At 47.5% G+C, this 14,081-nt stretch overlaps 1 protein-coding gene across 3 annotated transcripts in view; it reads right to left on the bottom strand.

Moving 5' to 3' along the window:
- LOC126298421 (uncharacterized) overlaps positions 1-14,081 on the bottom strand; it is a 174,619-nt gene that overhangs the window by 142,197 nt on the left and 18,341 nt on the right. For all 3 annotated transcript variants that reach the window (XM_049989751.1, XM_049989749.1, XM_049989750.1), the window contains exon 2: positions 2,153-2,284. In XM_049989751.1, the coding sequence (XP_049845708.1) occupies positions 2,153-2,284 (132 nt within the window). The remainder of the gene's footprint in view (positions 1-2,152; positions 2,285-14,081) is intronic.

Raw genomic sequence — 14,081 nt, 5'->3', positions numbered from 1 at the left:
CCTTCGTTGACACATTGAGCCTTTCCTGGAAGTTAGCCATAGTAGTTCGTGTGATTTCCGGTGGAATGTCAGCCACTTCCAAGGTGATTCCCTCCTTACGCGTTGGCAGGGCTTTGGGGCGATGTTTGTACACTTAAACCTTGAAGAGACAAGGAAAAAAGAAGAAAAAATCAGAAGGTGATAAATCGGGTGACCTCGGGGGCTAGGCGATGCCTCCTCACGAAGACGTCCAGCAGATAACTCTTAAAATTTATAGAGAACGCCGAGATGTGTGAGCTGTGGCTCCTTAATGTTGGAACCAGCCTTCTCCCTCTTCATGGTCCCCAACAATCTGGTTTAACTTAGGAATCTATCATATGAGAGTAATTTGAATGAAGTATTACCGTTACGATACCTTCTTCGATAGAAAAAAAAGCCATAGCGCCTGCTGAAAATGGCACATACGCCACTATTTGCCAATATCTCCTCCACGTCAGTAACCCAACAAATCACACATTGGCCTCTCGAAGTAGAGATATCTTTACGCAGCACACCGTATATGAATCACCAGTGGAAACCACAGGTTAACTGTTTGGTATAGGGTTCTAGTTTGACCTCTCATTCTACAAACAAATATTTGAGAGTGAGACAAAATTTCATAAATTATTGTAATGCATGCATTGTCAGATAAATACCTGGGCAGATTCGATCCTTCCACGGTTTCAGGAGAATAAGCAATGCTGCTTTCCTCCATAAATTTCGATGATGCCCTTCAGCGACCACTTTTAGGCGTCGAAAAGAGTCATTGGATGCAGAACATATAATGAACTATTATTATTATTCAGCTGCAGTATTGCTAGCCATAGAGGCGGCACACTGCGTGGCGCCATACAGAAACGATTTTACCTTTCAGTGCTACGGTTCTATAGCTGGACGTACCTCATTGTTAACACAGCCTTGTGGTATACAACTACAAAATTAAGAAGCATAAATGTTGTGTATACATATTGTGGTTTCATATGTGTATTAAAAGTGAAAACACGTAAGTTTTTTTGGAATTCGTTACTGAAATTTATTACTTAATCTGTTTGTAACATTCATTTCCATTTCCCATTCATTTTGTCAGTTATTTACCTTCGTAAGTGTTTTGAAGGGCAACACCCTTGCCTGCGCTGAGTAAGCTATGTGGTTTTACAGATGAGTCGCTGCACGCATTGGATGAATTCACGTCGGCAGACAGGGTATCACTCCACACATTCGACTGATATCTAGCTGCTAGCTTATCCACTGAGTCGTTTGTGTACGAAGATACCACACTTTCACCGATTGCCCTCACGAACCAAAACGCCTAATATATTCAGGACTTGAAGTATTCGGGTAGAAGTTTTTTTGACGCGATTACAGAGAGTTATGCAATGTACACTGCATGCCCAATAAATCCTAATATACAACTGAAATTTATAACAGACCCCAAAAAATCCCACGTAAGTCTGGCTTGTGTCAAACTTACACCACGATAACATAGGACTTACGACGCCGATGGCTATCTATTCAGAAACTCTTTCGCCAAACCAGAATTCTGCTATTTCTGACCAGTTCCTTGATCTGCTCCCCATTTATTAACACAAAGGAGGCGCATCAAGCTTACGAATGCTATGAAAGCGTTGAGCACTTCCCACCATATGAGGAAGTGGTAAGTGGTTCACCAAGAACCTGCTGCTCGCTTGATACTTCTCTGGTGTTCGGTAATGTCCCACATATTTAAACTGCCAGCCGATCTTACTGCAGGCGAACACGTAGTATGCTGCCATTTCTAGCAGCAAGCAACGAGGGTATAACGCGTATCTACTCTGTTCAGTATTCTGGAGAAGTCTCCTGGTACCATTGCGGGAAATTCTGAATATAACAATTCCACTTTCCCCTGATAGGAGATAACGTTCCGTTACACTTAACATACAAATCTTCATTAACAGGCCATATAATGCTACCCAAATGCAAAAGTGAAACATTTAGTTTCTGATTAAAACTATGTATGTGCAAACAAGACACGCATACTTTTACAGACATAGGAAGGCTACTAACGATTGCCTGTGTCTTCTGGTATGGTAACAGACCAGTGACATCAGAGTGTCGAGAAAATGTTATATTACTTACTATTTATAAAACTTCTTACCTGGAAGAGTATATCCTTTCTTAGGTGATCTGAAATTCGTTCGTAGTGATGAATGGACACGCCCGGCCTACGACGACAGCGCACTCCAATAAACCTGTCGGTTGAACATCGGTCCCACGACTTAACACGTTTCTGAAATGCAGTCATGATATTGCTCCTTAAATATACGGAAATACACTGTGGCAGCTCTCCACAACGCGAAAGTAGAGAAAAATGTAAGAGACTAGGTTTCTACAAACTTAAGCTGCCTATAAACTCAAACGTTATCATTTGGTGTATCACGTTACCCTGCAACAGTACAGAAGGCAACGCAAATAGTTTCAAAAATGCTGTTTCTATAGATCTATAATTCATCGATTATATTTGGTTTTGTAATGTTACACGAACTTTTCCTTTCGGGCACGATTTATTTCGCTGCCACCAGCGTTTTGTGAGTAAGCACTAACGTGCTGTTACAGAGCCACGAACAGCCTTGTCGCATTTTCGAGAAGCTTCCTGACAACTGGATGTTAGATTACAGAGACAATCCTTAGCACTCAGTGCACTAAAGACTACATTATTAAAGTAAAAAATCATGACTTGCCGCGGTGGCATCAATGACCCAACTGAGAACATCCGAGTGTGCCTGACAAGGGAACCTCCCCATCGCACCCCCCACAGATTTAGTTGTAAGTTGGCACAGTGGCTAGGCCTTGAAAAACTGAACACACATCAATCGAGAAAACAGGAAGAAGTTGTGTGGAACTATGAAAAAAAAAAGCAAAATATAGAAACTGAGTAGTCCATGTGCAATATAAGCAACATCAAGGAGAATGACGGCTCAGGAGGTCTGTGGTCTGGTGGGTAGCGTGAGCAGCTGCGGAGCGAAAGGTCTGTGGTTCAAGTCTTCCCTCGAGTGAAAGGTTGAAATTTTTATTTTCGGGCAATTATTATCTGTCCGTCCGTCCGATGCGAGGTAACTGCGCCGTAGTATGGAGACGCAACACCTAAACAAACATCGAAACAAAAATTATGTTTTGACAGAGCACAGGGAAAACTGTGCGACTGTGAAACTGTTTCATTCATTTGTTGCAGTTTATGTGACAAACTCTTATGTTTTCATCACTTTTTTGGGAGTGATTATCACATCCACAAGAAAACCTAAATCGGGCAATGCAGAAGAATAGGTGGATCGACAACATATTCCTGTCATGTGACGCACATGCCGTCACCAGTGTCGTATAGAATATATCAGACGTGTTTTCCTGTGGAGGAATCGGTTGACCTATGACCTTGCGATCAAATTTTTTCGGTTTCCATTGGAGAGGCACGATCTTTTGTCTACTAATCGCACGGTTTTGCGGTGCGGTCGCAAAACACACACACTAAACTTATTAGAGTGAACAATGATATCAATGAACGAACGGAGAGATCATAACTTTGCGAAAATAAAGAATGTAAACTTTTCACTCGAGGGTAGACTTTAACCAAGGACCCCTCGTTCCGCAGTTCCTCGCGCTAACCACGTGACCACGGCGCTCCTGTGCTCACGATCTACATGATGTTGCCGATCTTGCGCATGGACTACTCAGTTTGTACACTCCTGGAAATGGAAAAAAGAACACATTGACACCGGTGTGTCAGACCCACCATGCTTGCTCCGGACACAGAGAGAGGGCTGTACAAGCAACGATCACACGCACGGCACAGCGGACACACCAGGAACCGCGGTGTTGGCCGTCGAATGGCGCTAGCTGCGCAGCATTTTTGCACCGCCACCGTCAGTGTCAACCAGTTTGCCGTGGCATACGGAGCTCCATCGCAGTCTTTAACACTGGTAGCATGCCGCGACAGCGTGGACGTGGACCGTATGTGCAGTTGACGGACTTTGAGCGAGGGCGTATAGTGGGCATGCGGGAGGGCGGGTGGATGTACCGCCGAATTGCTCAACACGTGGGGCGTGAGGGCTCCACAGTACATCGATGTTGTCGCCAGTGGTCGGGGTAAGGTGCACGTGCCCGTCGACCTAGGACCGGACCGCAGCGACGCACGGATGCACGCCAAGACCGTAGGATCCTACGCAGTGCCGTAGGGGACCGCACCGCCACTTCCCAGCAAATTAGGGACACTGTTGCTCCTGGGGTATCGGCGAGGACCATTCGCAACCGTCTCCATGAAGCTGGGCTACGGTCCCGCACACCGTTAGGCCGTCTTCCGCTCACGCTCCAACATCGTGCAGCCCGCCTCCAGTGGTGTCGCGACAGGCGTGAATGGAGGGACGAATGGAGACGTGTCGTCTTCAGCGATGAGAGTCGCTTCTGCCTTGGTGCGAATGATGGTCGTATGCGTGTTTGGTGCCGTGCAGGTGAGCGCCACAATCAGGACTGCATACGACCGAGGCACACAGGGCCAACACCCGGCATCATGGTGTGGGGAGCGATCTCCTACACTGGCCGTACACCTCTGGTGATCGTCGAGGGGACACTGAATAGTGCACGGTACATCCAAACCGTCATCGAACCCATCGTTCTACCATTCCTAAACCGGCAAGGGAACTTGCTGTTCCAACAGGACAATGCACGTCCGCATGTATCCCGTGCCACCCAACGTGCTCTAGAAGGTGTAAGTCAACTACCCTGGCCAGCAAGATCTCCGGATCTGTCCCCCATTGAGCATGTTTGGGACTGGATGAAGCGTCGTCTCACGCGGTCTGCACGTCCAGCACGAACGCTGGTCCAACTGAGGCGCAAGGTGGAAAAGGCATGGCAAGCCGTTCCACAGGACTACATCCAGCATCTCTACGATCGTCTCCATGGGAGAATAGCAGCCTGCGTTGCTGCGAAAGGTGGATATACACTGTACTAGTGCCGAGATTGTGCATGCTCTGTTGCCTGTGTCTATGTGCCTGTGGTTCTGTCAGTGTGATCATGTGATGTATTTGACCCCAGGAATGTGTCAATAAAGATTCCCCTTCCTGGGACAATGAATTCACGGTGTTCTTATTTCAATTTCCAGGAGTGTATATTTTGCTTATTTTTTTCATAGTTCCACACAACTTCTTCCTATTTTTTCGATTGATCTGTGTTCAGTTTTTCAAGGCCTATCCACTGTGCCAACTTATAACTAAATCTGAGGGGAGTGTGATGGGGAAGTTCCTTGTGAGTATAACTCACAAGCTTCGTAGTCTGCAAGATGGTCACGGATTCCAGCGTATCAATGTTGCCGTAAGATCTTGTACTAGTTAAAAAGGCTAGTACCTTGTGTTCAATTTTACTTCTTATTATGGCAACATTTTCAGCGATCAACTAGCGTTGTTAAAAGTGACTAAAATCAACGAGATATTCAATCCATTTGATAACTTAACAAGTCAGTTAGATTCTATGCGTTATCATTTTCGATACAGAACTATTTGCGAAGGAAGACGAACGAATACAGTGAGATAGGGCAGGTGCACCTGCCGAAAACAGTTGCGAGCACCCCAGTGGCCTTTCCTGCGGGCGGGGACGAGAGGGGAGGAGCAGTTTCAGGATCCGATTGGCATCTCCCTCCTTCCTCCCCACCTCCCGGTGGAAGGAGGCATACTCCGGAATGGAAAAAAAAAGGCTAAACAACAAATTATGGGAACAAGACAAATGTGAAAGCATTAAGTGGATGAATACAACATATATCAAGGCGAACTACCATTCAGTACAGCTAGAGAAACAATCCAGTCTTGAGCAACTGCTGGCTGGTTTGGGAAGCAAAGGGACCAAACTACAGGCTCATCAGCCCCTTTTCCACAGTCAAACAGGTCTCCGGTTAAAAAGAGTCCCAAAAGGAGTTGGGGAAAGTGAAAGACATAAAACTTCAAACCACACTGAAGAACAAAACGAAAGAAGCTAACAGGGGAAACGTACACTAAGTGGAATAGTGGAAGGTATTAAAATAGTGTAGCAGATGGCCTCGGCTGGCTCATCGAAAAATTAAAAAAGGATGAGCCAGCCACTCTGCAACACACAAATCTATAGCCTAAAAGACAGGGGTAGAGGGACACAGATAGGGAAAAGATGAACACCAAGGCGAACAAACAGCAAAGAAAGAGAGTGAAATTGGAGGAAGGGTAGCCTGGGAGAGAAGGTCATATGCCCACCCTTAGATTGTGTGATAACCACCACCACTACCCACAAATAAAACGTAAAACATCAGCTGTTGAGGCATTGTCTGCCAAAATCATTAGCAGTGTGTCCAGAATCATGAAAGTCCGCCACAGCGCGGCAGTCGAACAACATGTGATTGGCAGTCATGTGGGAACTATAGTGACACCAAGGTGGGCTCATGCGACAGTAGAGGTGACCATGAGTCAGCCAAGTATGGCCAATGCGGAGCAGGCAAAGGATAACAGAGTCCCAGAGAGTGACTTGCGTGGATGACCACCATACATTTCTTGTCTCCTTGATAACATGTAGTTTATTTGGTATATTGAGGGTGTATCATTCAGTACTCTGGGTCACGAAAACTTTACATCAGAAGACTGATCGGAGCTCAGTCTCCATCAGGCTGTTCTCCAGAGTAGCCTGTTTGGCCATCTTGTCAGCAAGTTCATTGCCTGGGACCCCAACATGTACTGGGGTCCAAACGAAGGACACTGAACGTCCACTGTTTCTGAGGGCTTAAAATGACTCCTGGATAGTCATGACCAAGGGATGGCGAGGGAAGTACTGGTGAAGAACTTGTAGGCTGCTTAAGGAGCCACTACAGATGACGAAGGGCTCATTTGTGTAGGAACGGATATGCTCATGAGCGCCAGAGGTGGTTGGTTGGATTAAAAGAGGGAAAAGGGACCAAACTACGAGGTCATCAGTCCCTTGTTCCAAATAAAACAATGCCACAAGTATGAGAATAAAATAAACGAGACTGAAAACTCAAAACGGAATGAAAAGAAAAATCACAAGAACTATGAAGGGCAACAAACACGTAAATGGACAAGGAAACCACAGAAACACAAGAAAAGGGATGTAGAGATTAAAACAAAAAAGCAGATTACCATGGCTAGCTGACCATTAGAATAAAATAAGGAGAAGCCAGCCACTCTGCAACATATTACAACCTCCATCCTAGAAGCACTAGGGTGGAGGACACAGATGTAACAAAGGACATGCGCTAAAACTTGGATCGAATGATAAAACCCACCCTCACGAATAAAACGTAAAACTAAATCAGCCGACGAGGCGTTGTCAGATAAAATTAGTGGCAACGAGTCCAGTAAACCAAGATTTCGTCGCTGGGCAGTCAAAGTGGGACAGTGCACCAGAATATGGACCACTGTCAACTGGTTGGCGCACCAACACTCAGGCAGGTCTTAACAGTCCAGGCAGTAACAGTGGGTCGCCAAAGCGTGACCAATGCAGATCCGACAGAGGACAACTGATTCCCTGTGAGAGGCCTGCATGGAAGACTTCCACACATTCATAGTCTCCTTAATGACACACAGTTTGGTGTGTGTACTGTTATGCCATCCCATCTCCCAAAGCCGAAAATCCCTGCGGCGTAAGACAGAACACAGGTCCGTTTTGGAGATGCCCATCTCCAGAAGCAGTTTCCACATAGCCTGTTTGGCCAGCCTGTCAGCAAGCTCGTTGCCTGGGATTCCGAAATGTCCTGGAGTCCTAATAAACTCCTCTTAACAACAATACTGTTCCAGGGCATAGATGGACACCTGAATGGACGCTACCAAAGAATGCCGAGGGTAGCACTGGTCTATAGCTTGTAGGCTCCTCAAGGAGTCAGAGCACAGGAGAAATAACACGCCAGGGTATGAGCGGATGTGCTCAAGAGCACGAGATATGACTGCTAGCTCTGCAGTGAAAACACTGCAGCCCTCTAACAAAGAGTGCTGTTCAATATGTCCTCCATGAACATATGCAAAGCCTATGTGACCATCAGACATCGAGGGGTGGGCGTAAACCACTTCATGGCCCTGGTACATGTCGAGAGTCGAAAGAAAGTGATAGAGAGCCACAGCATTAACAGAGTCCTAAGGGCCATGCGAGATTTCCAGAATAATCTGCAGCCTTGGTGTACACCATAGAGGTGTATTTGAATGGATCTCGTGGAGAGGTGGAAATGTGAAGGATTCCAGTTCAGACAGACGAGAACGGACGCAAACCACAATCCTAAGCTCTGACCTGGGCCGAATGGAAGGACTCTGACCGCCACCAGGACACTGGTCAAGGGACTCATCCTATAAGCTCCTGTAGCAAGGCGAACGCCACGTTTGTGCACTGGGTCGAGTAAATGCAACGCCGAGGGCGCCACCGAACCATAAACCAGACTCCCATAGTCGAGGCAGGGTGGACAAGGGCTCTGTAGAGCTGCAGCAGCGTAGAGCGATCTGCACACCAGTTGGTGTCGCTCAGGCAGCGGAGAGCGTTGAAGAATCTGACGAACTTGATGTAACCAAGTCAATCATGCGTCAAAAACAAAAACGAGTCCTAAGAATCGCTAAGTCTCCACTACAGTGAGTGGAACATAATTAAGGTTAAGCTATTGTTCTGGATGAACGGTGTGACACTAACATAAATGCATGACACATGACTTCATGAATGAAAACTGGAAGCCAGGGGCTAGAGTCCATGACTGCATAGCTGGACATCATATGCACAGGATGTAGCCTCTCATTTTCTCTTAGCATCAGTGTAGGTCAGTCAGTCCATGGTCTTTTATTCCATTATTTTTTTTGTCGTTCTGGAGAATCCTGCAATCTGGCGAGCAAGGTGAATAGTGCTCTCTGCAGCTGACACAGGTGGGAGGCAGGGCACATTGAGTATTAGGATGTGAAGGACGTCCACAATCCTGACAGATGACACTGGACGTACAGTGGGAAGACATATGGACAAACTTCTAGCACTTAAAGCACCACAATGGGGGAGTGATATACAGCTTTACGCCGCCACGGTAGACCATCACCTTTACCTTCTCAGGTAATGTGTCACCTTCAAAGGCCAAGATAAAGGTACTGTGGAGGGGCAATCTATTTATACCTTCGATCACAGTGTGATGCGCTGGACGAAATGGACACCTTGTCGCTCTAAATTGGCGCGCAGCTCATCGTCAGACTCCAAGAGAAGGACCCTGTGAAATATGATACCTGGACCATATTTAAGCTCTTATGCCGCATGATGAAAGCAGAAACATCCCCCAGATAGTCAGAGGTGATTAATGCTGTGACTGGGCAGAGGATGCTGTGTTGATCAAGACCAACCCATTTTGGATGAGTCCTCCACCTCCCCAAACTTGTCCTCTAAATGCCCCACAAAAAACTGAGGTTTCATTGACAAGAAAGATTCCCCATCAACTCTCATACATATGAGGTACTGGGTGAGTAAGCTTTGCTGCCATCCTTGGCCTGGTGTTCCTCCCATGGTATGGCCAGGGGTTGGGGGGCGGTGACGATGATTTGGGGTCGTATTTCTTAGCATTGAAGTTAAACCTTGACCTCTTAGACTGCTGGTGTTTGACCACCAGCAAGAGATGATGTACTACGCTTCATGGTGTGTTGTCCACCCTGATGCCACCCACTCCGACCAGGGGCCCTCCCCATGGGCGTCACCCAGCAGCAACAAAGGCCACCTGGTAGGATGGACATAGCTGGGAGTCCCACTGCTCGAGGGTGATGAGCATCTACTCCTTAGCATACATGGAATGTTAACAGCGCAGGCATCAGCAGAGCAATCGCTGTGTGGTCAGGGGGCTACAACCAACAGTGTACATGGCGGCCTCACTACAATGGATGGGCTAACGTGCTGGATATCAGGTGCAAACGAGCTAAGTAGTCTATTGTCGACAGCGCAGAAAGCCATACTGCCCAGAGGATGGAGGAAAATGCTCGCAGGAGGGTGACCTCGCCCAACAGCTGGAGAATGAGCTTAAATGCAGATCCATGTCGACGAAGAATGCGAGAGGTTTCGGCACATGATGGACATTATGCACCATGAAAGGCGTCCTTCCATAATTGGCTCGCTCTTCGGGAAAATTTTGAAAAATTGAGGTCAAACCATACAGGGAAGTATCACAAAGGCCGAAACACGTGCGACTCATTTTAGTCGCCTCTCACGAGAGGCAGGAATACCTCAGGCCTATTCTAGACCCTGGACCCGCAGGGGGGGGGGGGGGGGAGAGGGGAGAGTAGATGTTGCCACTATGTAACGTCAATGTGTTGGATCATCTTGTTGTGGATGGAATCTGGGCCTGGGGTTGCATTATGTGAAGTAAGAGCCTACAAGAATTCCCATTCAGTGAAGGGTTCATTATAGCATTCAGATTTTTGGAGGTTGAAACAGAGGAACATATCTTCAGCTCAACGTTTCTGTGAGAGAAAGGTAGCAGCATACAAAGAGTATGTCGATGCTGTTGCAAAGGTTGTCACGAGGTTTTCTACAAGGAACGACGCATCAGTACACAGAATACCCTTTAGGATAAGAAACTGTGCAGTTGACTGTCGCTGACGGACCAGAAGGCTAGGAAGCTTGGACCTTACCTGTGATGAAGAGGCATAGAGCCCCAGGGAGGAGACATAGCTCTCCCAGCATTCCTTTTTACTCTGCTTAATAAGGTAGTGAGCCTTAGCATGGAGATACTTAAAAGCAATAAAGCTGGTCTGTGAAGAGTGTCTTAAATTGCTGCAGGGTCTGTAGGCGGTCCTAGACAGCAACTGTGACATTCTTTGTCCACCACAATATCGGTCGATTACGAGAGGGACCTGTGGATTGGGGGATAGCAGTGCCAGCAGCATTAAGAAGAGTCTCAGAGACGTCTTTCACGACTGCATCAATCTCTACAGAATGCCGAATGTGGGGGCCTGTCTGCCTGGGGGCAGCAGAAGAACGATAGAATCACCAAAAAGTGGTCACTGTCATCAAGACCATTAAGGGGTGACCAATGTAGCGAAGGCACGTGAGTAGGGGTGGAGATCTTGTGACTGATAGAAGAAATTGTGCCATGAGCGTCACTTAAGTGGGTAGGGGAACCGTCATTGAGGAGACAAATCAATTTCTGTAATGAGCTGGTCAATTAGAAGACCCCTACTGGGGGTGCTGTGCATTGCAGTCCCTGAGGAGGAGGAATGGGGTCAGGACTTGCTGTATTGAGGTTGGCATGTCAACTTAAGAAAGTCGCCCACCTGGAGGGAGGTAGTAATTGCAAATGGTGATGGCTGAGGTCGTTGACAATCATACTGCTTTTGCTTCCAGGTTTGTATGAAGGGGGATCCAGTCACCGATGACATCAGTGCGAAGCAAAGTGAAGACCCTGCCAGACACTATCCTGGGGTAGCACAGTTCCGACAGAATACCCAATAACCACGAAACGTTAGAGAGTTTTCATCACAGAATTACGTTTGTCGAAGAGCAAGGCAAAACACAGAATAAACGGAAACAAGTTGTATGTCAGGTAAGTGATTGTAATATGTTGCAATTCCACTGGATTACTGTGTGGCGAGAACCCAGGTTAGACAAAGCAGCAAAGAGGATGGCATGTGATTGGGTCAGTGGTAATTTAAATGCTTCGTGGCTAGTGCCTCCCATTGGGTTGACCATATGCCTGGTCCAAGTCTGAGTTGTGGCTGCTTTGGCGACTTGTGTGTCGATGGGGATGAAATGATAAGGACAACACAACACCCAGTCCCTGAGTAGAGAAAATCTCCAACCCAGCCAGGACTCGAACGAGGGCCGTTATGTATGACATTCCATCACGCCGAACACTCAGCCACCAGAAGGATGGGTCAGTGGTTATAACCAACGAAGATGGGACATCCATAAATAAGATTTTAGACTCAGGTTGTGAAGAGGGAGATTGCATCTCAGGGGACACCAGGTGGGCCTTGTCTTTCTACACCACCACCACCACCACCACCCCCCCTTTCAGAGATTGAGGAGGGCAGGGCACAGAGGGAGAGCAGGCTTCTGCAAGACCCAGAACTGAAAGAGAGCAGGCAACCTTGGGGCAAACAAATGGTGCATCCCATGGCCATGTTGTAGGAGCAGGCCTTTGGTCTGAGAAACGCCAGCAGGGTAGCGCTCCTGGGGGGGGGGGGGGGGAGCCCCACCCCCCATTACTGGCACGCAGGGAGGGAGAGCAGCACATGGTAGGCAGGGCATGGCAACTGCAGGGGAAGGGGAGGTGAGAGGTGGACAGGTCTGGGATAAGGAAGAGTTAGTACGGGGGAAAGAATGCATCAGAGGTGAAAGTAGACGCAATTGACACTGGATGGAGTGTAATTTTTGGCTAGCCTCTGCATAAGATAGATGATCCAGGAACTTGTACCCCTGGATCCTCTTTTATTTCTTGAAAACTGGCCAGTCTGGTGAGTGTGGAGAGATGCGGTCATGACAGTAAAGCAAACAGGTAGCGGAACACAGGGGCTTCCTAATGGAGGGACTTTCCAGTCACCGCACTGAAGGTCCACCATACGGTGGGAAGATACATGCCCAAAATACAAGCACCAAAAGCACATGATGGCTGTTGGGATTTACAGCTTCTAATCACATTTGTGACACATAACAGCGCCCTTCTCTGGGAGAGTATCCCCTCATCAGCCAAAATAAAGACGTTAGTATCAGTGCAGCTGTCTTTACAACCCTTCTACGCATGTCAAACAAAATGAACGCCACGTCGCTCCAGATTAGCCCAGAGTATCAGTTTTCAGGATCACTTCCCTTATAAAAACATCAGTCCCTGTACTATATTCAGAGATGAGAAGGTGTGATAGAGACTGGGACGTCACCAAGACGATCCCAAGCACGAAGGCTGCAGATTAGCAGGCAGAAGCAACTTTGGTCAACAGGGAGCCCAACCGCATCTGACAGACTCCACTTTGGCAAACTTATCCTCGATATTCTCCACAAAAAACAGCGGCTTTGTGGCAGCGAATATGTCCCCGTCTGTCGTAGTACAGACCAGGTAGCGGGGAATGTGTTTCAACCCAAGACAGCGAACCTGGTCCAGGGTGCAGCCAGGAAAGGGAAGACTGCAGTGTCATACGAAGCAGCATGCAATTAACATTTACCACTTGGAGAGACCCCCAGAGTCTTGCTGCGTGGTACGCTTCATACACCAGCATCTGCTCTTATACCACTCACTCCAAACAGGGGGTTGCCCCATGGTCGTCACCCAGCCACACCGCAAAGAACGTCTGACACAGTGGCCATTGCAAGGAGTTATGATGCTCCAGTAGGACAAGAACCACTCCTTGCCATAAATGGGGAGGGATCACATCAGGTATCAGTAGTGTGGCCCCTGTGTTGTTAGGTGGCTCATCCATACAGGTATATAACAGCCCTACCACATGGACTGGCTACACGTGCTGATCTGACCTTGGGGGGGGAGGTGCTACAGCTAGGAAGGAATAGAGGAAGGATGGAAGGAGAGGAATCCACTCCATAGATGCTAAGGAGGGGTTTCTTCCCCAAATGCCTCACACTAAAGACGGAAAATATAGATGTGGATGTCGGACCACAAAGGGGACCAAAAACGACAAAAAGGATGGAATAACAGCCAAGTGGAAGCAAATCGCAAGGAATACAGGGAACCAGGTGGATAGCCAGGTCGACATAAATAAAAGCACCGAGAGAGGGGAAGGAGCCAGAATTGTGAAGGAGGGGACTGGTGAAGGAAATGCAGCCTGGGGAGGAAGAATGGGCTGAAATAACTCAGGGCCCTATATGGACCACACACGAACTTTCAAAAGAAGTGCAACCCTTGCTGGGGATCTCGTTGCAACAAGAAACGCCTGTATTAATAGTTGCCACCCGACACGCTTGTCATATGTGACACTCTCCTCTGTTTCATGATATACAAAACTTCTCGATTTCCTCCATTAAACCTATCTGGTAAAGATCCCATGCCACAAAGTAATACCCCACAGGAGAACAGGCAGGCATAATGTAGGTAGCGCCTTTAATAGATCTGTTGCACC

The sequence above is a fragment of the Schistocerca gregaria genome, chromosome X (genome assembly GCF_023897955.1).
Source record: "Schistocerca gregaria isolate iqSchGreg1 chromosome X, iqSchGreg1.2, whole genome shotgun sequence".
In the NCBI taxonomy this organism is placed as follows: domain Eukaryota; kingdom Metazoa; phylum Arthropoda; class Insecta; order Orthoptera; family Acrididae; genus Schistocerca; species Schistocerca gregaria.
This window is presented reverse-complemented; position numbering and strand designations above follow the sequence as displayed.